General features: G+C 37.5%; 1 protein-coding gene across 1 annotated transcript in view; it reads left to right on the plus strand.

Moving 5' to 3' along the window:
• Positions 1 to 1,011: 1,011 nt before the first annotated feature.
• Positions 1,012 to 27,300, plus strand: part of LOC128015712 (P protein-like) — a 64,206-nt gene continuing 37,917 nt past the window's right edge. The window contains exons 1-12 of the mRNA XM_052599778.1: positions 1,012 to 1,175; positions 1,804 to 1,861; positions 1,998 to 2,070; positions 2,613 to 2,773; positions 3,421 to 3,503; positions 3,736 to 3,889; positions 7,941 to 8,012; positions 9,490 to 9,555; positions 10,487 to 10,543; positions 12,097 to 12,221; positions 14,635 to 14,773; positions 23,671 to 23,803. Of these exons, the coding sequence (XP_052455738.1) occupies positions 1,012 to 1,175; positions 1,804 to 1,861; positions 1,998 to 2,070; positions 2,613 to 2,773; positions 3,421 to 3,503; positions 3,736 to 3,889; positions 7,941 to 8,012; positions 9,490 to 9,555; positions 10,487 to 10,543; positions 12,097 to 12,221; positions 14,635 to 14,773; positions 23,671 to 23,803 (1,285 nt within the window). The remainder of the gene's footprint in view (positions 1,176 to 1,803; positions 1,862 to 1,997; positions 2,071 to 2,612; positions 2,774 to 3,420; positions 3,504 to 3,735; positions 3,890 to 7,940; positions 8,013 to 9,489; positions 9,556 to 10,486; positions 10,544 to 12,096; positions 12,222 to 14,634; positions 14,774 to 23,670; positions 23,804 to 27,300) is intronic.

Consider the following 27,300-nt stretch of genomic DNA (forward strand, 5'->3'; position numbering starts at 1 on the left):
GTTTCTTATTTGCAGTCATTTTTTTTTTGTAGTTATGTCAAACTCTAAAAATATTATATTTTGTAGAAAAATGAATAAAAAAAATACATTTGTGCGAGCAAACATTTAATTAAATGCTAAATTACGCCCTTTGTCATGATTGCAATTGCATAGAGTATATTATATAGAGTCAAGACATTACTATTATTATTAATGACACTGCTGAATTTTAGCTTCTAGATGTAGTTGAAGTAACTTTACATTTTGTTTATCAGTTTTTAACAGATTATTTTGATATCAAACAATTGATGGGCCCTCTGCAGTACCACTGTGGACCCTTTGTTGAAGACCCCCAGTCTGTGTTATCATAATGGCCCTCTGAGATCAAGAGGCATACAAAGAGTAAAGTGTTGTCATAATGCTAATATGGCTGGTTGCTATCTGCTGCCCTCAGTAATACATTTTTCATTCCCTCTGTAAGGCAGTGAGCTGAATGCTAATGCTGCTAGCGATTATATTGTGTTCTCAGTCGGAATAATGTATCTTGCTGCCTATAATCAACACAAAAGCCTCTAGTTATGTCTGGGCACTTAGGTGTATCCACTCTTGGTGCATGAATTTGTCAAAGAACTGTGTACCATAATAGGCTTTTAACACCTTTCATTGTTTTTAATCTTTGTTGTGTGGCTGCAATTAACATTTAGATGACGGATCGCTTCCTAGCTGCAGGAGTGGTGTGTTACTTTGAATGATAGGATTGGATTTTCACTACTAAATTTAAACCTGGAGTGTTTCATTTGCATAAGACTAGCGGCAACACATGCAAATGCAAAAATAATGATTATTGTACACAAGTTTCCCGGGTTAAACTAATTAGTTTTACCACTAAACAGATAGTCCCGCTCCAAACGCATGCCATTGGTTGAGTCAGAAGTCAATATCTTGGACTGCTCAAACAAACAGAGTAACACTTTGCAAGCATCACAGTGTTTAACACACAGTTTTTTTGCTGTTCTGTGCAGTATGACCTACATGACACTGCATGAGCCCAGCCTGGGATCTGGAGAGGAATCATGGGAGGCCAGCTCTGCTGAATTGGAGAGGAGGTGCAGGCTGGGCAGTGAGGTGGCCAGTCTCTCCCACATCACATCCATGGAGAAATGTGAACATTACTTCAAAATATCATCCCCCATCAGGTACGGCATACATACACTCAAAATGTTGGGTTAGTTATATAGATAGATATCCATCCATCCATCCATGCATCCATCCATCCACCCATCCATCCATCCATCCATCCATGCATCCATCTATCCACCCATCCACCCTACACCCATCCATGCATCCATGCATCCATCCATCCACCCATCCATCCATCCATCCATTCATCCATCCATCCATCCATCCATCCATCCATCCATCCATCCATCCATCCATCTATCCACCCATCCACCCTACACCCATCCATGCATCCATGCATCCATCCATCCACCCACCCATCCATCCATCCATGCATCATCTATCCACCCATCCATCCTACACCCATCCATGCATCCATCCATCCATGCATCCATCTATCCACCCATCCACCCTACATCCATCCATGCATCCATCCATCCATGCATCTATCTATCCACCCATCCACTCTACACCCATCCATCCATCCATCCATCCATCCATCCATCGTGTGCAGGAGAGCCATTAAATGATTGTAGAAATCCCTTTACTCTAGTTCCATAACTCAAAATTCTGGGACTTTAAATGTGTTTTTGTTGCTAGGTAGATGACATAACTAAACATGAACCTAAATTTGCTTTTAAATAGGTGTTGCTTAAGGACAGCAAAAATCATCACCATCTTCATCATTGTTGTTCTCTGTTCAGTAAGTTTTTCGGTCGTCAAACCTACTCAACAGCTTTTGTTATATAGAATAGTATCCAATTATGATTGTATTACAAACGCTCAATGATTTTATTTGTCTGACGCCCTGAGATAACTATATTTATTTGAATCCTCAGCTGTTTTTCAGCATGTATCCTGACAGGGAAAGCCCCTGGAGGATGCTAGCAGTCTCATCCACCGAAAGCTTCTGTATCCTTCCCATTTGTGTACTTTAGAGAATCTGCATTGTTTGGGTTTGCACTGACTAGATAAATAAGAATCATTAATTCACAAGTCAAATATTGTGATGACGCATGCCACTGCGTTAACTCCTCAGACCCTGCAGGGATTTTTTGGTTGGTTCGGAGATTGCACTGAAGGGCTGCGCTAATTCATTTCCCTTTCTGTGACAATCTCACCATCTGCTATTTACAGCGGCCTGTGTCATGGTAACAGTCTTGCCTATGACTTCGTGCATAACAACAGATCTGGCTGATACTTCCAGCAATCTGTGAGTCCTGCGGAGCTGGAGAGATGAATGTGAAGAGTGAACAATGCACTGAAGTGCTTCAGAGTACCTTCTGCTGGTGGGAGGGGATCGTCTGGCCAAAATGAAACCATGACCAGCTGACATCTGTTTGCAAAAATTGTTCAAATCACTCAGGTTAAAGCTTGATGGATATTTAGTGTCAGTATTTTAATTTGTTTCCCTAACTCATGGTAGTTTTTCTTAACCTAACTGATCCCTGTAGCCATGAATCTTAGTGATTTTCGTGACAACTCCCTGCTGAAGCTGCAGGTTGGTGGGCCATTTTTGGGAGGGATGGAGGCAGTACAAGAGGCCCAGGAGTATATTCTGATCCAGGTGGAGCAGACTGAAGAAGCGGGGTCTCGCCGGAGACGAACTCAACAGGTTGGAGATGTTTCAATATATCTATTGCTTTATAATTCATTTTGTTGAAACATTTAGCTTGAAAAGTGTGTTTATTCTTTAATAAAAATAGTTTGGGGTCAGAAAGGGTTTTTAATGTTTTGAAAAGTCTCTTTTGCTTGCCAAGACTGCATTGATTTGGATCAAAATGACAGTAAAAACAGTTTATTCTTGTGATGGCATAGCTGAATTTTCAGCAGCCATTCATCAAATCTTCAGATCCTTCAGAAATCATTTCAATATGCTGATTTGGTGCTCAAGGAACATTTCTTATTATTTTAAATTCTTATAATGTTAAACATTTCTCTCACTTCCTATGTTGAAAACAGTTTTTCAGGATTCTTTGATGAGTAGTAAGTACATGTATTAAAAAAAAAAAAAAAAAAACTTTCTGACCACACACTTTTGATTGGTACAGCATTCTATAGAACAGAATAGAAATATAAATATGTATTTAAATGCCTTATAGTTTGATTGCAAAGGCATTTATACATTTTAAGGAGTCACTTATAAGTATCCAAATACCTTTTCAGGATGCTCTATGTAAAATGTATATAAAATGAAAATGAAAAGATTAAACAAGTTTATTCTACGCATTCAGAATATAAATTCTAATGTTTTTCTAACAGGTGCTTTATAACTGGACCATACCATTGCATTCCCAACGAAGTGACCAAATTCTGAGAACAAGGACATTTGAAATGGTTAGCAGGTATGATTGCCCATTCCTCATCAAACAAAGACATTTCAGGTTATATGGTGCACTTTATTGCATCTATTGCTGCATTAAAAAAGGAGATTAATCACACTACTGTCATCAGATGTGAACTTTGCTAATTTGCCAGTAGTTCAGTCAATCTGATCATGTGATGATGTTATTTTTGCAGTAGCTCCTGTCCTCGTATATGCTTTATGTGTCTCCATCTCTTTGTCTTGTCCTCCAGCGCTCCTGTTCTGATCAGTGTGCAGGCCTTTCTGTTAGACAGTCAGGTGGTTCCTCTGTCCATGACTCACCAGTTGCTCTATGTAACCGTGGAAACCCAGGTGCTTATGGCTGGACTGATCCTGGCAGGAGTCTATGTGCTCATCATCTTTGAGGTAAAATATGAGGTGGCGGTGTGAAGACATTATTTTCACACCGCACGATAATCCACTCAATGGTCTTTCCATATTTCATCCCCATAAACAAGATCATCTTGGCTGTTTTGCCACATTGAATGTGTGGAGTCGCCAGAGATTTGTGTGCGCCCATCTGTAGTCTTTCAGGAGGAGTAGATGGCGTGCTGGTTATGTTGTTCATAAACATTCTGTAGATCCAGAACTATGCTGAGATGTCCTTGGCAGTAGCTGTTCGTAAACTTACAGTTTGTTTTTTTATTTTTACCTGTACTGCTGTTGAGCACTAGAGGTCACTGGGATCTACCAATGTTAACAGGAAGAGCTTTTACTCACTTTGATTCCACAAGAAATATATCCGATTTTTGGAATACCAGAAAGTGACTTTAAATTGGATTACTTGAATTGGGTGGCAAAATTGCTTGAATTTTACAGCAAGACCAACCTGTATTAGTGCAAACGTTTGAAAGCAGTTTTTATTTTTTTATTTTAAATTGGAAATACAGGCTTTAAGCCTTTGAAACATTCCAAATGAAATATTATGAAGTAAAGTCAAGAAGAAGGCTCCTGTACAAAATGTCAGATGTCCCTTGCTTCGTCTGAAGCACAAAAAATTCCCACTTCAATTCATGCTGGATAACATGGATCATTCAGAGTTCGTGCAGCTTTAGTGCTGCTGTCAATCAAATGAACATGAGGCAGACTAAGACATTCTGAAATAGAAGTTATTTTACAATTAAAATGTTCTCTCAAATGTTATGATATCATTTGGTATAAAATCGTAAATTATAAAAGAATGCAAAATAAGACCATTGTCACTAGTGGTCTCCTTTGGACTACTTGTAAAAATGTACTTTTCTGGTTTCTATTGCTCATGATGCCAGTTCACCCTAAAAATGAATCATTTCTGATTTTATATATTTACATGTTTTAATTTTTTGCTTTATTTTTGCTCACTGTACATATCCGTTAGTCTGAACAACAACTCTTAAATCATGTAGATTATTACAGAGCCTTACAGCAAAACACTCCTCCACATTTTTTACTTCATCTTCTCCCTGTAGTGCACACTTTTTAGAGTTTGCGAGGAAAGCGGCGCTTTAGTGTGGCTCCAGGGGGACACGAGGGCAGAGGGGACCTCCCTTCCTAATTACATTTATTTCTTCAGGAGGGACAGCATGCTGCGTGTCGAAGAGTTTAATTAGACCTTTGTGAGAATGCTAATGGAGACTTTGGGGGCCTGTGTTTCCACTTTTACCGTTAAAACTAATGCTTCATAACTATGGCTACACCATCATCAAAGAGCTGAGAAAGTAAAAATTGAACTAAAAGTGAACAAAAGTGAACTAATGAACAGATTTTATGTTGATTGGGTGAGTCATCGTAATTTTATTTATTGTGTTTTTAAAACAGGGTTATTTGCGGAACATTACCTCTGTGATCATCCTTTTATGAGAAATGTATATTATATTATATTATATTATATTATATTATATTATATTATATTATATTATATTATATTATTCTGACCATTTGAAACCATTACAACTTCAGTCAACTGTGATATGTATATGAACTAGTTCCCAGATGTTTAAGAAACCATCAAAAAGTGTTAGAAAAACACAGTAGCTTTGCTGTCCAACCGAGTCCAGTCTGTTAATTTTTAGTGATGAATTTCACGTACATAACACGGCATGACATTTCAGTAAAAGTAACATAACACATAAACAACACTTGCTCATACAGTGTTAGTCTAAATGTGTCTCTATGTTCAGTTATTCTATAACTTTTTTTATCTTGACTTTTAAAACTTGGGAATATAGCCACCATTACCCAGCCCAGTGATGATTAAAAATATAGCTGCTTCTCAGGCATTGATCTAAATGGCTAATGATGTTGCCAAATGTATGTGTGCATGCCAGAAGGAAGTTGCAGCTGCCCAGATTGTGCCTTTCATAATCAGCCTTTAATTGACTGCTGAGTCAGATGATATGCTACAGTACTGGACATTTAAAGTTTTTTTTAATTCGCTTTGGTACTATTTTTACAAGCAACTGTTACATTTTCACTTTTTTCAGTCAGTTGGGATTTTTTTATTATACACCTTATTTGTGAAAATAGTACAGTATAGCATAATAAATGAGCAGCAAAGCAATTGTAGTGGAAAAATGTAAACATTTTAAAAAATTTCTCTATGTTTCTCTATGGCATTTGGTTAATCCCCCTTTTGCTTTAATGACAGACAGCACCACTTGAGTTTTGAATACAACCTTAAAGATCATGCTATTGAGCATAATTTGATATCTTCAAAAGAGTATTGCTATCCAGTGTAAACAATAATATCTTTCATTAATACCCCCACCCCCCTTTTTTTGGGCTGCTTTGATTAGTGACCAAGAATTGTGCAGAATCTTAAATATTTCATACTTAACATTTCTTTCACACATAACATTATTTCTACATAACATAACATCTTTCAATATGATAAAACTTAAAATAGATTTGATTAACATTACAGATTCCACAGTCTGTGGTCTCAAACTTTTGGACTCCATTGTAAACAGGGAATCCTTTGTTGTATTGACCTGTGCCTGATCTTCTGATCTCCCTCTCTGCATTGCACAGCAGCTTGGTGATAATCCTCTGAGCTGATCTAGAATCAGCACTCTGAAAACAACTTTGATTAAAAGGGCTCAGATGGTGAGTTTCATCAGCAGCTCTGATAGCTAAATCTCATTTGCCTCGAGAGAGAGAGGGCAAAACCTGAAATCGGAGATATATAATAGTATGAGATGGTTATAAATATTAATATGCCTTAAAAGATTCATGAATAATGTATTTTCTCAATCTAATCGCAGATATCTCGTAAACACTTTAATAATGGCTGATAGATTATTCTTCAATTAGACTAGAGTTACAGTTTCTCATTAACTGGGGGGCTTTGAGTATAAAACTAACATCACATCTCACACAGGCACATTCTGACATTTCATTTAGCCATGAACTCTTTCTTACTGTATAAGTGAGAGTAATTGGTTTAAATCGCAAAACAGAGACACATTAGTCTCAGAGGATACTTTCATATGCAAAGCAACTCAATGCATATCCATGTTGCTGATTAATTCTGCACAGAAAGCAGTGTTCAACAATTTATCTTAATGACCTGTTTTAGACTTACAATCACAACATTGCACCAAGTGTTCCTCCCCCTCAGGGAAGTTTCCGGACTGACATAGATTACTTGCTCCTTCCAGACTGGAGTCTTTTACTGTTATCCTGCATGTTGTGTACTCATCGCCCTTCTTTTGCTCTTCTAGCTGATTACACTGTCTTGTAATGACTGCTCCCACCTTGACACATGACACCAAAAGAGGTGCATCAGACATTTTTGATTCAGGTGTTTCAGTCAAGTGCTCTCACCAGGAAAACAGATGCTGAAGATGTTGATATCTGACAGTGCACTTTAAGGCAGCGCTTTTAGTCCAGAGGGTGAATGAAGAGCAGAAAACCAGTAGATGTTGTCGACTGACACATATATTCTTGTGAATCTGGAATTATCATTTGATTAAAATAGTGCATAAAAGGGTCAGAATTAATTAAATGTAAGAAATGAGGTTGATCGACCATAAATGAAGAGTGGGGAAGAGGGTTAATTATCATTTTTGATGAGCAAATGTATTCACTTGTCCAAAGGCTATTTTACAGCCTTATGTTTTACATAATTAATAGTGTTTACTAAGACTAGCATCGCTGTTACCGTTGCTGATAGGAATAATTTTGTGCTACGGGTGAGAATGATACCTCTTATTATGCAGCTTGTTGAAATTAGTTGTACTATTACTTTTCTAAGCAATCAGACGTTTGGTTTTTGCCTGGCTAAGCAATGCCCTGCATTGTGCATAGGGAAGCACAAATCTAGTTTGTGGTACATTATTATAAACCCAGATTTGTAATAAAATTGTCAAAACAAATTGTACTCTAATTATGATATATTACCGCTATCTTATTTTTCTGCGTTTATTTGTTGTTGCAGATTGTTCACCGTACTCTGGCTGCAATGTTAGGATCCCTGGCTTCTCTGGCAGCGCTGGCTTTCATTGGAGATGTACGTTTTTGTTTTAGAGAATGTTATTTTACTCCATTCTGATGAATATTGCTTACACTTTGTCAAGAGTTGGACTCTGGGACTTCATTCATTTTGAAAATTGCAGTGATGATCTTATTGTTACTAGCTAAAAGTAGCCTATGAGAGCTCAGCAACATTCTGTCATAAATAAAATGTAGTGGAAAATTCTGATTTTAATTACAGGGCATTAGCTTCAGTATGTCATACAAATCCTGGCAAAAATTATTGAATCACCACACAAATTTTTAACAAATAGATGAATCACAGATATGACAAAAAAACTATTTTTGTTTTATAATTTAACATCCTTGTTAAAGCGAAACATACCTCAAACAATTGAGATTAAAAACAGTTAATGAATGGAAAACAGTTTAACACATCAATGTGAGAAACAATTATGGAATCCATCAAAAAACACCATTATTACTTTGTTGATCCTCCTCTGGCCTTTGTGATCACCTGAAATCTTTGGGGTATCAAAAAGCAATATTCTTCATTAAGCTGGTTTCAACTTTCTGAAAAGCACTTGACAGATTAGCTGTGCAACCTGTGCATTGACAGTTCAGGCAGGGTTGCTATTTCTCCTGCTCTTTTACCCTACATACCCATATCATAAATGAGTTGCGAAATTTCATTGTTTTCTTCAGGCAGTCATCTTTATACATTTCATTAAAACGGCACCAGACAAAAGTTCCAGCATCATCTCCTTGTCCAAGGCACATTCATGATTCATCACTGAATATCACTTTCATCCAATCATCCCTATGACTGATTCTCTTTAGACCACCTGAACCTTGCTGTCTTCTGTTTAGGTGTTAATGCTGGTTTTCGTTTGGCTTTTCCATGTGTAAATCCCATTTAATTCACCCATTTTCTTACAGTTCTGTCACACACATTGACTCCTGATTCAGGCCATTTGTTTTTCATTTGTTTCATTGTGATGTAATGAATTATTGTGCATTTTCCATTTTCAAGGCCGATTTCTATCCTGACGCTTTGATGTCTTCCCTGGTTTGCCTTTATGATTTCCTTCCATTTTGTTTATACCTGCAGTAAATTTTAGAAAAAGCTGACTGAGAATATCCAACTTCTTTTACCACACTCCATGTTGGACTTCAGATTCCATCAGATTCCATTTTTCCTCAACATTGAACGATTCCATATTTTTTTCCTTTACTTGATATGGAAAATAGTTTTCCATTAAATAAAATAATCGTATTTGTTTGAGGTATGTTTCACATAACCAGAATTATTAAACAAAAACAGTTTTGTGTCATATCTATCATTCGTTCATTTTGTATAAAGTAAAGAAGATCTTTTCGACAGGGGTTGTATATTGTAATTGATGTGATTATTTCAACATTTCAGAAAACCCAGTTAAGATTGTATGTGAAAATGCTCTTCTGTATCTGAAGAAGGAGACAATGACTATTTCATCCCATTGTCTTTACTGTAGAGGCCAAGTCTAATGACTGTTGTGGAATGGATTGACTATGAAACACTCGCCTTGCTGTTTGGAATGGTAAGTATAATTCTAACAGGTCTAGGAACTCTCCAGCAGTGCGACGTGTGTAATATGAACATATGATATCAGATTGCGTGACTTGTTGAAAAGATATGTGCTGCTCTGCCTGTTTGGAGAAAGTTGCCCTGCTACAGTATGTTCTTGACAGTCTGACAAGCCTCTATTCCAACTCTTAACCCCAAATATTTAGCCTCTTAGGCTGGTCAGCCTGACAGGCAATTAGTGTGACACCTTTCTTTAATGTGCTGTTAACATAATGCTTCTTTTAGAAAGAATTCTTCAGGAGTCTAAGATCATTTACGTTGTTACTTTGAGTCACACTGAATGTACAGCATCACAATCAGTTGAAAGTTCTGTTAGCTGAGGCTGTTAGACTGCATATGACATTAGTCCATATTCTACATGGTTCTGCAACAAAGTGTGACCGAAAAATATCAGTACAAATTAAAACACACAAGCCAGTATTTTTGCCAAAGTCCCACCCTTTTCAAGACCTCTGTTTGTTCAGTGTCTGTCTCCATGGAAACAAATACATTCAATCAGCCCCCATCCAGAAGACTACATGAAGGAGTATTTGAGGAAGAGCAGAAAAGCAAATCAGAGACTGATGATAGAAAATGAAGCACAGCATCCCTCCATTTCAAAGACTGATTAGAAAAGAGCCATTTTTACATAAAAAAGGATAGCTTTAATAAGCTCAGAAATATTTATGTTTCACTTTACTGATTTTCCATATTTCAAAGATGTCTGTTTCTGTATCTGAGGCCGAAAAAAGGGAAGAGAATGATATATGTGGCATGAAATTGAGTGAGAGACCATGTGGCATTTGAGACATAATGTGATTTTATAGCAACACATGTGGCGGTAAGCTCTAAAAATAGAAACCATGAAATGTTCAAGTCTCATAACCCTTCCTCTTTACTTTCAGATGATACTGGTGGCAATATTCTCGGAGACTGGTTTCTTTGATTACTGTGCGGTGAAGGTGAGTTTTCTCAATCATAATGTTTAAAATGCTTATTTGTTATTTTATTCATATCTTTAAGCAAGATACAGTGTCTTGACCGAGAGAGTCATTTCCTCATATTCTCTCTAAAATCAGGCTAATTAATCTATCCCACCCACCTTATATATTATATTATACATATTTATATACATTATATATCTACAGATACAGATACCTACTAACATTTACTCATCAATCTATAGGTAGCATGCTGTCTGTTATTGATTCAGTCTGATATACATTCATTTGCTTTATAGATGTCCCTGCTTTTGATTTAGTCAATGTATCCCATCATGCTACTTTACTCAGTAAGCTTTAGGGCATAGAAGCAGAGATTTACAATGGCAGTCCTGAAAATCCCTGTCATTCACTCTCAAGCAAAGTGACGAGAATCCCACTAATGTTTTATATATATGAAATTTCTGGGTGAACATCAATCTCCAACTGAGTTATGAAAAGGAATCACACAGAACAAATCTTTGTGAAATGATGCAACCCTTTAAAAATTGTGAATAAAATGGGTCTGAATTAATGAAAGTCTAAAAATAAATCTTACAATGAGCTTCATTGGATGGATATCCTGTTCCTTATTTTCAGGGATTCGGCAGACTGTTGTAAAAGCCCCTTTGAAACATTATGCATGTGCTTTGGCCATTATGAGGGCACATGCTCATGTCCTCTCATCCCATTCATGAATATTAAGAGGGTTCTAAACAAGGACATGTTCCACAAATTAAAATATTGCCATAGAAACAACCCCCTTGATTGAACTGTTGATGCATTTTGTCTTGAAATATAAATCAGGCTTCTTTAATCTGTTTTGTGAGCAGGTGAGTTAAAGCCTGTTCACACCAAGAATCCTAGCTATAACGTTATTAGTGTCCACACCAACACACAATAATGTTCTGTTTATTATAAGTGTGAATAGTGCTTTAAATGCTCAAGCTTGTTAAAGCGGGGTGGATTCTGATTGGCTGTCAATGTTTTTATCATTCATCAGTTAAAAAAAAAGTCAGTGTCCATATTTGTCAGTTACCATATTACCGATAAGGAAGTTTAGTGGAGTCAGGAAGTGGTGACATTTCTTTACCACTTGATTAAAATGATTCCAGACAGCCTGCCAATGTCTCCATAGCGACAGGCTCTTAAAGCCCAGCTCCTTTGTTTTATGAATATTTTCTTTTCAGGCATAAACATTCTTTTAGCGCTGAAGCCCGTTTGTACAAACACACTATGGATCTGTGTCAGTTTTTAGACTGAATTCCTCATTAAAATGTACCTTTGAACATTGTGTTCTGAGCCCCCCTCAGAGGACCGCTCTCGATTCTCTATCTCTGAGGCACTGTTAAATCTATCTCTCCTTTCAAGTTTTTTTTTAAAAACATGATTTTGTTAATGTTCATAAACAAAGGCAAGAGATTTTCGTGCTCAATTTATTTTTGACCCAGTTCGTTTTCATCAGTGTGAACTTGAACTTTTTTTTAAACCAATAATGAAGTGTCCTCAGCAGTATTCTGTATGTCTCCACACAGGCGTATCAGTTATCCCGAGGAAGAGTGTGGCCAATGATAATGATTCTGTGCTTAATTGCAGCCGTTCTCTCAGCCTTTCTCGATAACGTAACAACTATGATGCTTTTCACCCCTGTTACAATCAGGTAATGGTATCTCTTCTTAAAACAATGTCTCTTTCTTTCTTTCTTTCTTTTTTTCTGTCTCTTTTGACTTCTTTTTTAAACTTGTATAATGATTAACTTCCAATGGAAGGATATGTGGCAAGCAATCACACTGGAATACTTTGTGTTTACAATCTATTGTTTTAAGTTAGACTTGTGTGCCAGAATCCCCATAAAACCTCCAAAATACCATTGCTTGTAGAGTTTTATTGTAAATGCTTTGCCGTATACATGACTCTTATTTTTACAAACTGAGGGATAAATCCAGATTCTTTTCTTTGGTAACTGACAGCATGCCACAGACGCTGTCAATAGAGATTAAACTTGTATTAAACCTGGAGCACTCCTTTAAGAGGACGTTGAAGAGAAGAAGTTTGTTCATCTGAACCACTGCTAAAAAAAAAAATCCCAGAAGTCCTTGGCTTTTCTCTAGACAGGAATTCTTTGTCAGTCTGCTAAGAGTAACATGAGGATGCAATAAGTCATGTCTTCATGCTATAAACTTACCACCTCATTGCTCTTCTCAGCTCCATTTGAGCTTATCTTCTTCCATCTTTTCACTGTTACACGTTGTCTCTCAATGTGATTCATTTATAGGTTTTATATCCTGATATACAACATCATTTATTTAGCATTGTTTAAGAAACCATGTGCACTGAAGCAATTTGATATAATGTCATAGTGTTTCATGTCCCTTCCCTGCTGAAAAAAAAGACAAACCTAAAGACCAACAAAAAAACTTTGAGTAAGGATACTTTTTTTTGGTATTTAATTTTTTTTTATCATTCTACTGCTAAATTCATCCATCAAATTATTATCATCTTAGACCTTAAAAATCCCTAGTGTTGTAGGATAGAATGAATCTATATTTCACATAGCCATTAAAATGGTATGTGCAGCCTCAGCGTTTTCATGACATTGCTGGTGAGAAATGACTCCTCTTTTTTGATTATGCATCCCCAATGGCATCTTCAAACACCTTTGGGGCTTCAGAGGTTAGAGACGCAGTACACACACACACGCGTTAAAGAACGAAAGTGAGAAATTAGAGAATTCAGCTTTTCATTAACAGTTACAAATATAACAGAAGTACAATGCATGAGTCTGTGTAAAGGTTGCAGCTACAATGCTAGGATATTGTGGTGGTTGTCATGTTGTTGCTATGTGATTGTTAAGGTGTTCTCTGTGTATGTTTTTTTGCACGTTTTACTGTATGTTTCACCAGGCAAAAATCATGAAAGTATGATGAATTAGAAAAACAATAGCACACCTTGGGCCCTATTTTAATGATCTGAAACGCAAGTGTCAAAGCGCGAAGCGCAAGTAAGTTTGTGGGCGGGTCTCGGCGCTGTTGCTATTTTCCCGGAGGGATAAATGGCTCTTGCGCCCGGCGCAAATCTAAAGTGGGTTGGTCTGAAGTAGCTTCATTATTCATAGGTGTGGTTTGGGCGTAACGTGAAATAAACCAATCAGAACTTCATCCAACATTCCCTTTAAAAGCAGGTGCACAAGTTCCATTATGGATTGCTATTATTATGGCGTATTTACCAGGCGCACGCCAGGAGTGGTTCACAGCCAGGAGACTGATGTTCTTGTAAGAGCAGTGAAAGACAGAGAAGTTGTGTTGTATGGGGATGGGAGAAACCCACCCAAAATTGCGTCGGTTAAACAGGCGTGGGAGGAAATAGCCACAATTTGTCAGATGTCCTTATATACACATGTCTTGCCACTATTTGGCCAACAGGTCTGATCCTTAATTAGCCTATTAAAATTAGCCTGAATAATTTGTAAGCTAGATTTATGCCTATTTTTTCACATCTTCGTGGCACACCACAATGATTTCCGTCATCTCACGTGTTAATATTTTTTAGTGTAACAATTTATGATTTGCAACTGTTGCATCTGTGTAGATTACATGAGCAAAGTGTATGCGCGTTGTGCACGCTATACATTATGGTCAAGCATGCGCCCTTAAAATAGCATAATGAACAACGCGCAACGCGCCACTGACTTTAGACTAGGTTTTTTCTGGTCAGTGGCGCAATTGTTTAATGGAACAGCAAAATAGCACCAGGGATTGTTTGCGCCGGAACACGCCTCCTTTTTTGCGCTGAACCGCCCAGGGAGCGCAAGTTCATTCACTAGTTTAGCGACGTGCTTCTGTGGAGGGAAAAGCGCGCTTTGCGCGGGTGCAAAATAGGAATGACACATGCGTCGGTGTACAAAGTCAATTGCGCTGGGTGCAAGATAGGGCCCCTTGTCTCAAAAATTACTAGAAAGCATTGATCTGTCTTGATGACCACTTGGAGACTACTCTATGTAACATGGTTGCATTACATTGATGTTCCAGGAACATCGGCCCTAATCATTTTTTGTGATGTCTTTTGTACTCAAGGTTATGTGAAGTGCTTAATTTGGACCCCAGGCATGTCCTAATTGCTGAGGTAATCTTCACCAACATCGGAGGAGCTGCCACTGCTGTTGGAGATCCTCCCAATGTTATCATCGTATCCAACCAGGATCTGCGTAAAAAAGTATGTCATTATTTTCCACCGTTCTTACTTGATGCTGGGTCATTTATGGGTGGACGGATATTGTACCGCTGTCTTGTGCCTGTTGAGAGTGATTTAAGAATGATAGACTTCACTGTCACTATCGACTAAAGGCTAGAACACCATGGCATCCTGTCTTACACTTAAACTATTAATTATGGAGGAATACTTCTTACCAGCTTTAGCCGCACTCTGCCAAAGTCCCTTTCTCTCTGTCCCTCTCTTTTTTCTGTCATAATGGTTTAATCTCAAACCTGTATAGCCTCTCTTTATTGAGCCTTGTGTAATATTGGTTTGACTGAAAAGGTGGTGGGACATTCGAGTGTCTACCAGTTTGTCTTTTTGTAGTCAGGTATGTTATTTTATTACTCTTATTTAGGATTATGGGTTTGAATGCAGTTTGAATGGCTAACCCTTTGAGTGCATTTCACATCACAAGCCAAGTATGCGTTGCGTTCTCGGCATTGCCACAAGCTTGCATTAGCATAAACTGTCTGCTTCTGCAGCTAGGTTTTCTCTTTTAGGGACAGTTTGAAGCGAATGATGCTGAGCAAGTAAGATCTCATAAGTGTGTTTACCTGAATAATAACAAATCAGATTCAATAGTAAAGACATTTGAAGCTAGCTCTATACCCCCATGAGAATTATTATTGTCTCCATAGTGCAAGAATTCAGTGCTTTAGCCGAGCATTTGCATAAACTATATTTCAGGTCTAAATCATGCAGCTTTTTGAGGTGTGCTGTTCGCTTGTGCTTTGCAATAAAACAGAAAAAGAAAATCCCTTAGATGTGCATTAAAATTAGGGACTAGATTGAGGAAATGGAATATCATACAGACTTGTGCTGGATCCAAAAATGCATTCTTCCATACTATGTAGGCAGTTATGGGTCGATTTCTTACACATTTTAGTCCATTACCGTTTAAATATTACATGATAAAAACTGTAGTCAGTAGCGTAATCTAGGTTGCACATTTTAGGTAATTTAATCTTGCTACCACTTTAGATTACTTTTAGATTAGGACCTCCTTTAGCCCACAAAACATGCAAGCAGTTAGCATGGGGTTTGCTACACAGGCCCATACGCAGAAGGCTGCTATGAAATAGACTGTGACACATTGCCCTGGTCACCACTGATGTAGCTGTAACCATGTGCGACAGTCTTTGCTCTCCTCTGGGATCAAGGAGTTGCGGTTGACCCCTTGGGTGGACGACAGTTCATCGTTTGGCCATCCATGTACCACTTTTGATTTAAACTTACTGCCATTGTGTGAATAATACGTTACCATGTAATTCATAAAAAGTAGGCAAACATTCTAGTAACAACCTTGATTCCTAACCGCTTAGGAATGCACTAAAAACATCTTAGCATGGCAAAGCAACAGCTTAGCAACCACATATGATGGAAATTTCTCCTCCCAAAAAAGACTGTGTGTTAGTGTATATGGTCAAAGTGTGCGTCAGTAAGTATGTGTAAGAGTCCAGCTAAAGCCCTGAATGAGACACAGAGGATGAGACAGAGCTCTTTCATCTCCAACTCCGGATGCTGATTAAAGATGCTTTCTTTGGAGCCACTCTACCCTGCAGCTCTTTCTGTCACACACTACCGCAGACACAATGACTAAGACAAAAAACGTGTGTGTGTGTGAGTGAGCATCAGTGCAAAAAAGAAAGGGAGCGGAAAAAGGGTGGCTATAAAAGTGTAGGCGATCCATCTTTTTCTGACATTCTATTTAAAAGACTACATGCCAAAAGAACAACTATATGCCTAAAAACCTCAGTCTATTTGAAGCCATCAATATTTATGTCAAATAAACATGTCAGTGAAACGGATTTTCAGCATCCCACTTCACACTTTCTGACAGAGATGGTTGAATCACACTTTCTGACAGAGATGGTTGAATTATTGTGTGAAATTAGCTGTTTTAATCAAGTGCTGCTTTATGTTTTAAGAGTGCTTTAAAGAGAGAATCTCAAGGTTGGCTTGAAGGGTCATGCAAAGGCGAAGAGTGGAGTCTTCGAATATGTAATGTTTTTAGGAATTCTGGGTGGTCTAAACACTCCACCAGGAATCTAAGCAAAATATTATTAGTTAGTTTAGGGCTCATTTTCATCTAAATAAAAAAATCTGTTGACCTAATCTTTTTCTATAACTTTAGGGCATACATTCAAAGTCAATATGAAAGGTTGTTTAAATGAATAATCATGAAAAAAAAGAAGAAGCTACTAACAAACAAACAAACACATTTTTTTTTTGTTTTTAATCCCTGCATTTTCAGCAACTTCAAACCACAGCTGGCTTGGCATTTCTGCATTGTCTTCTGGTATTTCCTAACGTAACATTATTGAATTATTTGTGAAATCAGTAAGCAGTAAGCTGGCCATTTTCAATGGTCTTAGTACTCTTTACATTTCATTTCATAGATTTGGGGATATCTTGGATGTGAAAGATACATCATTTGTGATGTGCACAATTCTGTATAAAAAATTTTTATACGTTAAAGGCCAGTTGGAATGAAAACCAACTAAATGTTCACAAACATCTATTATTGTAGAGCATTGGTAATACTTGAGTAACTATATTCACAGTGCATTCATGTTTGTTAATAAACTAATGTGAACTACTGAAAATCAAATGTTAAGAATGTATTAGTATATGCAGAAATTGACCTTATTCTAGGTTAACAAATGCTGTAAATGTATTGCTCATTCATTTTTAAGCCCAAATTATACCCAAAACATTTAACTGAACCTAATTGAAAAGTCTTATGTATTCTTTGTAAGAAAGGTCACTAAATCCATTAAATCCCATCAACGAGGGCAACTTAAATGTTTCATGTGAAGTTCAATAGTTACCATCACAGTTTTCATTTAGTTATTCCTCAAACTCTTCCATCAGCGACAGAAAGGTGCCTGGTTTAAAAGGTTGTATCTTCAGCTGGCTTTCAGAGCTGAAATCACTGTGGGGTTTGAGTTAATTTATGGCTCAGTAGAAACATCGTCCTTGCCTGTCAAACCGGCTGTTGCACAGGATGATGCAGTGGTAATCATGCTTGAGTTGCATTTTCCACATCAAGGTCACTTCCTGCTGGGCTACAATTGACAGTGGGGAATTTTCTGAAAAACCCAATATCCCTAAACTCACATTTCTGACAGGCCTAAATCTCTGGAGGGTGGAACCCATCAGACGTAATGAAACCCCCCCCCCCCCCCCCGCGCTCTATATTTTCTACTGTATAAACATGATTTTGGGTTTCCATCAGGGTGTTCAGTGATAAATATGTTATTGTAGTGGATGCACAGTGGAGGGCCTGTGACTATCCATGTGTGTGGAGTGCTGGACAGATTCATCCATTCTGTTCCACAGGGAGAGATTGCATCTGCTGTAATTACTGACATGGATGCAGTGGTTTGTGTTATCTCTGTGTTACACGGCCAGATTTGTTTATATTTAAAAGGGCTTCTGTTTGTGTTGACAACATGCAGATAATGAATGGATATACAACTTCATGTGGAAAAAATGACACACACACACACGTACACAGTTCAATACTTGCCATTTGCTTATTTGTTAATTGCTTTGTGCATTGAATTGATATGACTTTTATAGAATAACTAAGAGATTCCTTGCACTATGAAACAATTTTCTGGTTTACACGTGTCTATGTGTGTGTCTGAGGACTCGGGTTCCTGATGCAATAAAGGTAGGAGTCGATGAAACTCTGGGCTCTCTATAAATGACTGATCCAAAACTATTTTTAAGCTAGTGCAAACAGGTGCTTATATAGTGCCGTAATGTAGTTTACTGATCCATTGTTTGAGCTTAAAAATGATTTAAGCAGTTTTTCCTATTTCTGTACCTATTAGTTTATTGAGGTATCACACCATTTTATTCAATAATTTTTTTTATTAGGGCTGCATGAGAAATCGCATGCGATATTTATTGCGCATCTTGTCAGTAAAGCCGGTTCTGTAATCAGCAGTAAATCTCCATCACCTGCGCTCTTTCACATGGAGTAGCATTAACTACACAGAGCTGTCGTTTACTTAACAAGCTGCGGAAAAATACGATCATATTTTGTGCATGTTTTGCGCAGTTTGTCAGTGAACAACACCCAGTTATCGTGCAACCCTATTTTTTTTATTTCATTTAAGTTTTCTGTTTTGGCACCAAAATATCACATTTAAACTTTCGACTTGCTGAAACATTATCTGTATGTATTTCTCTGCTCTATTATGTAAATTAATGAGTGTTTGTATTTTTTTTTGTGTGACTCGTGTCTATTTGCTTGTATATAACCGAGGATCTTATTTGTTTGTAGTGAAGCCACCACCTTCTCCAACAGTCACTTAATCCGTTTATTAAGATAATCAGCCTCAGGATCTTTAGAGCTTCTGGATACTGAATTGAAGCTCTGTCATACAGATATATGGTTGACATGGCACAATACAGTTTATTAAAATGAACTGAGCTAGAAATGTGCTTTACTAATCCACAGCTTCAAAAGTTTACTGTATCTTGACTTACAAAAGCAAATAATGCTATCCTTAAGACGTTTTTGAAAGATGTCACCAAGGCTGCTTTTATATTTCAAATAATATTAATATATAATAAAATGTAAAAGAATGTTTTAATGAATGTTTTATGAATTTTAAAATATAAAAAAATACAATTTATTCCTGTGACGGCAAAAGAGAATTTTCAGGCAACATTTTACTCTTCAATATAAACCATGACACATACATACATATATACATACATTTATTTAGAACAGCATACATTTGCAACATGGTAAAAGACTGAACAGTCACTTTTGATCAATGCGTTCATGTTTTTTTCTAGAAAAAGTTCACAATTTTAATGATCAAATTGACCCCCCCCCCCCTTTTTTTTTTACTAGGTTTTTCATAGTTTTATCAAGTATGGCATTAGAGAGAATCAGTGGTAGGTGGTAGACAAGTGGTAGAAATGGTAAAGGGATTAGGAAATTAAGTCATGATTTAAGATTTTATTAATTTCCCTGACTTAAGGCCTAGAAATCACATTTTTTAATATGAAATCTTTGAAGTTTCCAGGTTTTTCATGACGGGGTGATCCCTGAACTTAGCCCGTCCTGCATTTCCCAGGCAGCAGTCAGTCATGATGTAAAATCTTGTACATGTGGGCTCTTTGTTTATTTGTTTTTTTCTCTGTTTGTTTGGGCTGTGCGAGTCGAAATGGGCCTCCCCATCGGTCTCGACAGGATCACTACAGCAGGAATGTTGCCATTTGGCCTGTCAAGCATCCATCTGTGGAGCTCTCTAGATCAGACATTTGAGATTGGGCAGAAGGAGTGTTTCAGGGTCGCTGAGGAGACGTTTCATATATATGCTGTGCTCTCTCTCTGGCATCCACTGGGCCGTCAGTCACACTCCCAGGAATCTCAGCTGCCAATCAGTGCTTCTCCAGGCCCCAGGCAGACAGGCCTTGGCATACTCTGGTTTGACTGTGGACCCTGACTGCTCACTAATCAGCTAGCGCCAACAGTGAAGGCCTTTTTTCTCATTCCCTCTTTTCTCCCACTTACCTTGCTTTTTGAAGTTTCTTTCTTGGTTGATAAAAGTGGGACAGTGACAACAGAAATGGAGTAAGAGGAGGTCTTATTTACACACTATTGTAATTCATGCAACAGGCCTGCATTCAGGACAAAACAAATGAATCTACAAAGAAAAATCTCCAAACACTGCCTATTGTTTGCAGCTATATTACTGACCAAGTATTGAATACTTCTGCATCTACTCTATAGTGCATTCATCTCAACAGCACAGGAAATCCATGAGCAGTAAAGCAGAGAACCACTTTAATATAATGTTATTGACAGATTCCCTCTAGCCCAGCTTGCCCCAATGAGTCTGTAAGGATATTTCTTATTTTCTTATCTTATAAGCAGATTCATTGAAAAGATCAGATTTAATTAGTTCACAAATCGGATATCACTTTTTTGCAATGAGGTTGCAGTGGTCCTTTCATTTGTTCTCCCTGTCTTTTCATGCATTTCTCTTTTTCTAATGTGATTAGAAAATAATTCTAAATAATAATAATAATTCTGTGTGCTTTCCTTTAAAACCCCATTACAAATCTAATCATAGGGTACACAAATGGATGTGTGTTCTCTTGAATAACTCTCCCTTTCTCACACATACACACAGAGAGACACACATTTTCTCTCTCTCTGTCTCTCTCTCTCTCTCTCTCTCTCTCTCTCTCACACACACTCTTTTTTTCCTGATCTCCTGTAGAGGTCACTGTATACCAGTCTTCACGTGTCGTTGTCTCCATTCACATGTCTCATATTGGTATATGAGATTGGACATGTTGTTTGTGTGTTGTTTGCTTACTCACATCTTAAAAAGCCAAAAGCATTATTGCCCCCCCCCCCCATTTTACCAGCCCTTTGTTTAGTTTCTAAAAAGTACCTCTAAGCCCTGGGTGTTTGCCAAGCCTGAGTAATGCGGGGAGCCGAACTACAACGATGCAATTATCTTGTATTTTGCCAGTTCCTTTACAAAATAGAAGAGACTGGGTCTAGCTGTCACATTTTTTACTAATTTCTTATATTTCTGTATAAGTACAAAAAAGAAAGTCTTGGCTACAATAAAACATTATTGCCATTGTTATTGCCCAAGAAAAAGATACAGTTTATTTAACACCTGTTGGCCTTTTTTTAAATATTGGTGCTAAGCTGTCACAGTGGTAACCTGCCATTAGCCTTTTATAGACTGACAATTTATACAATAAAACAGTTATAAAGCACAAGCAATTTGTGAAAAAGTAAAGCTTTCACTAATTAATATTGTAATTAAAAATTACAGGTGCATCTCAATAAATTATAATGTCGTGGAAAAGTTAATTTATTTTAGTAATTCAACTCAAATTGTGAACCACGTGTATTAAATTCAGTGCACAAAGACTGAAGCAGTTTAAGTCTTTGGTTCTTTTAATTGTAATGATTTTTGGATCATATTTAACAAAAACCCAATCTTATCAAATTAGAATACTTCATAAGACCAGTTAAAAAATATATAAAAAAAACATTAAAATGTTTTTGTGAATTGTTGGTCTTCTGGAAAGTATGTTCATTTACTGTACATGTACTCAATACTTGGTAAGGGCTCATTTTGCTTTAATTACTGTGAGGCATGGAGGTGATCAGTTTGTGGCACTGCTGAGGTGGTATGGAAGCCCAGGTTTCTTTGACAGTAGCCTTCACTTCATCTGCATTGTTTGGTCTCTTGTTTCTCATCTTCCTCTTGACAATACCCCATAGATTCTCTCTGGGGTTCAGGTCTGGTGAATTTGCTGGCCAGTCAAGCACATCAACAGCATGGTAATTTAATCAACTTTTGGTGCTTTTGGCAGTGTGGGCAGATGCCAAATCCTGCTGGAAAATGAAATCAGCATCTTTAAAAGCTGGTCAGCAGAAGGAAGTATGAAGTGCTCCAAAATTTCTTTTTTCAAAAAACACAATGGACCAACACCAGCACATGACATTAAAGCCCAAATCATCACAGACTGTGGAAACTTAACACTGGACTTCAAGCAACTGGGGCTATTAGCTTCTCCACCGTTCCTCCAGACTCTAGGTCTTGGTTTCCAAATGAAATACAGAACTTGCTCTGATCTGAAAAGAGGACTTTGGACCACTGGACAACAGTCCACATATTCTTCTCCTTAGGTAAGATGCCTCTGATGTTGTCTGTAGTTCAGCAAATTCCTTGACACGTCTGTGTGTGGTGGCTCTTGATGCCTTGACCCCAGCTTCAGACAATTCCTTCTGAAGTTCTCTCAAATTCTTTAATCGATTTTGCTAAACAATCCTTATAAGGCTGCGGTTCTCTCGGTTGGTTGTGAATGTTTTTCTTCCACAGTTTTTCCTTCCACTCAACTTTCTGTTAACATGCTTGGATACAGCACTCTGTGAACAGCCAGGTTCTATGGAAATTAATTTTTGTGGCTTACCCTCCTTGTGAAGGGTCTCAATGATTGTCTTCTGGACAACTGTCAGATCAGCAGTCTTCCCCATGATTGTGTACTCTAGTGAACCAAACTGAGAGACCAATTTGAAGGCTCACGAAACCTTTGAAGGTGCTTTGAGTTGATTAGCTGATTCGCATGTCACCATATTCTAATTTGTTGATATTGTGAATTGGTGGGTTTTTGTTAAATGTGAGCCAAAATCAACACAATTAGAAAAATCAAAGACTCAAGTGTATTTATAAAAGGTATTTATAAATTATTATAAGTTAAGAGGACTTTAAACTAGGGTTTTGAAACCAACATACAAAAACAAGCATTTGTGTCACCATTACATGTCACCATGTAAACAAGAAAAGATACCCAACTACAATAAGTTATACACCAGCGTTATATTGGAAGATAAATTGTTGGATTAGATTTCAAGCGACATAGATCTATTTTACACATCACTATCAGTGGTGCCAAAATGTAATGCCATCTGGTTGTGATGAGAAATGGGGTGGGCTGCACAGGCAAGAAAATATAATCTAAAGCTAGACGTTCAGTCGAGAGGACGGTGTGCTCTTGATATGAATTAAAATTAATAAATAGTCACGAGCATTTTAAGAGGATTTGTGCCACATACAAGTGCTTATTTAAATCTTATATAAGTGTTTAAATGTATCAAGATGAATGCATTAAAATGCTGAATATGATTCTGTTGATGAGATGTAATCAAGGCCTCCATCCACATTATATGAAGAGCCAGTAAAATGGATGTGATCTCTACTTATTGCTTAGAAAAGATTTCATGAAATACCGCAGCAAATTAATTGCACAGTTTTTAAAAGGGTGAAAATTAACCCGCCCTCTTCTTCCTCTAGGGGATTGACTTTGCAGCCTTTACGGGTTACATGTTCCTGGGAGTCTGTCTGGTGCTGCTGACCTCATTTCCTTTTTTGAGAATGCTGTACTGGAATAAGAAACTTTACAACAAGGAATCCAGCGAAATCGTGGGTGAGTATTAATTTATTCTGCTCTATTTCTACGCACCAGGTTTCCTAAAATCACACAGAACTATCCTCAAGTGTATGTACTGTAGAGCCACTCTGCTTTCCTTTGTTTTTGATTCAAGCTCTTTTGTTCTGACAATGTGCAATGAAAAATGTATTCATAATCCCATTGACCTAGATCGTAAAGAATGAGCAATCATTTCTAAAAAACCATAGACACCAGTGGTTAAGGGCACACTTGACCTTCCTTTGTTGACAGCAGTTCTTCCTATATGAGCACGAGAATGAGAGTCATACACCATTCTACACTATTTACACCAAATCTCATATCCTATCCAAAGCTCCTTACATTTGGCCTTTGAGCCCCTGTGACTGGCATAGGCACAGCCTACCCTTTAATGGATGATTATAACCTCGGCAATACATCAATTTTTCATCCGTCCCTCCTTCTCTCCCACATCCCACGATCACACTGATGCATTTAGTCTCTCTGTACCCTTCAGGCTGTTTTCCCTGATATTTCCATTATTCTTATCGGATGAGCCTGTGCTGAAAGCCTTAACGCATCTGTATTAAATACATAAATCCTGACATAGATGACCTCTCTCAAGACTTACACATATGCACAGTTTTCAGACAGGACATGTTTGAGGGGTCTTGGTTGGTTAGCATGGTCCATTTAAAATAAGAAATTATTATATTTCCAAGGAATATATATTTATGAATCATTTATTTACAGTGCTCTTATTTTACCTTTCATGACACAGCTCTAATAAAGGGCTTGGAACCATTTGTTTTTGTGTGGTTAAGCAAATTAACAGGTGATTAGCTCAAAAACTCTGTGCCCAGAGCTGCCTGTGAGCACTTGTACTTTCTGGTGTCAATGGTTTTAAATCTACAATATTTATAATTTTCTTACTATCTAGAAAAAAAGGTTCTGTGTTAAAGCATGTTTATGGTGTACTGTCATCAGCCTGTCATAATGTATGTTGTACTTGTATCTTGATATCCACCATTGTGTGATGCTTGCTTGAAATGGGTGATGCGTCAGAGAGTTGCATAGTTATGACATTTTAACAGGGCAACATTTAGCACAAGTGTGAAGGTGCTAGCACAGCTAGAAAGGCCGTTAAAGCCATCAAAGCCATCATGACAGGTCAATACCACTCTCACCTAGTCATCGCTTCTTCACCGCCTCCACTGAAAGCCAGTCTGGCCAGAACAGAATTTTGGGTTAATTTCCAATGTATAGATGATATCAATGCAGTGTAAATTTGTGAAGATAAATTTACTTATTTATTTATTTATTCATTAATTTATGTATTGTTCATTTTTTGTACACTTAGGAAAAATGGAAAAATACAAACATAAAAATTAGTTAAATTTATCAAAAGCCTATTACTTTGACTTTTTTGGGTGAACTATTCCTTATTTACAGTCACATCTTTATATATACAGTGGATATAGAAAAAATAATCCAATTTTTTTGCTTTTTAGCCTGAAATGAAGACATATACAATATATAATATTCCTTAATTAAAGTCACATTTTTATATATACAGTGGGTATAGAAAATAATCATCCCTCTTTAAAATAATCCAATTTTTTTGCTTTTTTTAGCCTGAAATAAAGACAGACACAATATAACACAAATATGTCCGAAAAAAAAGAAATAAAAAAACTGAATTGCTGAGCTGATAAAAGGATCAACCCCCACCCCCCTCCAAAAAATGACTTGTAAACTCAATCAGGTGGAGCTAATCACCTTCTCAATGGGACACAATGCTATTTGACTTTCAACCGTAATCGGCTGTGGTCATTTTGATTAGCTCAGCATGAAAAGAACTTTCCTGGAGCATTTCAGGTCTTGATAGTGCAACTGAAGCAAAACATCAACTACTGTATGGGTGGCAAAACACTGTCAAAAGATCTCCAGGATAGAGTTGAGGACAGGCACAATTCAGGAGATGGATACAAAAACAAAAAAATAAATAAATAAGAGGCTTTATTAGTGCCTAGAAGCACAGTAAAGTCAGTTATTAAGAAGCAGAAGGTATTTGATAAAACACAGTCTCTCCCTGGATCAGGATGTCGCTCCAAGTCCAAACTGGATGAAAGAGTCTGGAGGAAACTGGTCAGAGAGGCTACCAAGAGTCCTACAGCAACTCTAAAGTAGCTGCAGGAATTTATGACAGAGTGCTCATTGTGTGCGTATGACCACAATATCACAAATTTTCCACAAATGTGGTTTGTAATGGAGGGTTGCAAGAAAGCCACTCCACAAGAAATGCATGCTGTCAGCCTGAGCTTTACCAAAACACGCCTTGAAGATTCTGAGGCAGATGAGACTAAAATGGAATTATGTAGACTCAAAGCCAAACGATTTGACAGCTCACCATCCAAATAACACCATTCTTCCAGTAAAGCATGGAGGTGGTAATATCCTGTTATGAGGTGTTTCTCTGCAGTAGGGACTGGAGCACTTGTCAGGATAGAAGGAGACATTTATGGGGCAAAATATGTTCAAATTCTTGAGGAAAATCTGCTGCCCTCTGCCAGAAAGTTGTGAATGGGAGGAAGATCTACCTTCCAGCATGACAAAGACCCAAAACACACATTAAAACTGACCACATGGTGGTTAAAGGAGAAAAAGGTGAATGTCCTTGCATGGCCTAGTCAAAGCCCCACTGAAAATCTGTGGAATGACTTGAAGACTGCAGTCAACAAACGGTCACCATCAAATGTACTGTACAGTAACTGAACTTGAGCAGTTCTGCAAAGAAGAGTGGTCAAATATCGCAAAATCTAGATGTGCAATGCTAGTAGAGACATATCCCAATAGACTTAAGGCTGTTATTCAAGCAAAATGTGGGGGCGATCTTTTTCCAACTCCGTGATTGTGCTTGTGTTTTATTTTTATTTTTTGGACATGTTGGTGTTCTATCTTTTACTTGGATGTTGAGTAAATACAGCTGGATTAAACAAAAACTTTGTCCATTTTCATGGCTGCAAAGCAACCAAATGTGATTATTTTAAAGGGGGGGGGGGGGGGGGGTGATTCTTTTCTGATCAAATGGTTTTTTGTTCTTTTTATTGAATTATTCGCTGTGTAAATAAATAGAATTAATAATCAGATGAGCCTTCTACCTCCAGTTGTCAATGTCTTTCCACAGATGGCCATTAGCCTCTTGAGCAGCTGCTCCCTCTGCTCCACAGAGACCTTCTTCTCACATCTCCCATACACGTCACACCTGAGCTCTCCTTCAAACACCTGACAATATGACAATAGCTCCTTTATAACAAACCACTCATTTCAGCCATTCAAAGGCTGAAATCAGGCTCTGGGGTTCCCAGAGAGGCTTTCACCATACCCATTATTTAGAATGAGAGGAAAACACAAAGCCCTTTCTAACGCCAAGATGTTTTTTTCTGAAAGTTCTAAGAGCAGTTGAGTGGTTGACCATCCAATTTAAACTAGGTCTTTTGATCCATATTTTGTAA

The sequence above is a fragment of the Carassius gibelio genome, chromosome A6 (assembly GCF_023724105.1).
Source record: "Carassius gibelio isolate Cgi1373 ecotype wild population from Czech Republic chromosome A6, carGib1.2-hapl.c, whole genome shotgun sequence".
Classification (NCBI taxonomy): domain Eukaryota; kingdom Metazoa; phylum Chordata; class Actinopteri; order Cypriniformes; family Cyprinidae; genus Carassius; species Carassius gibelio.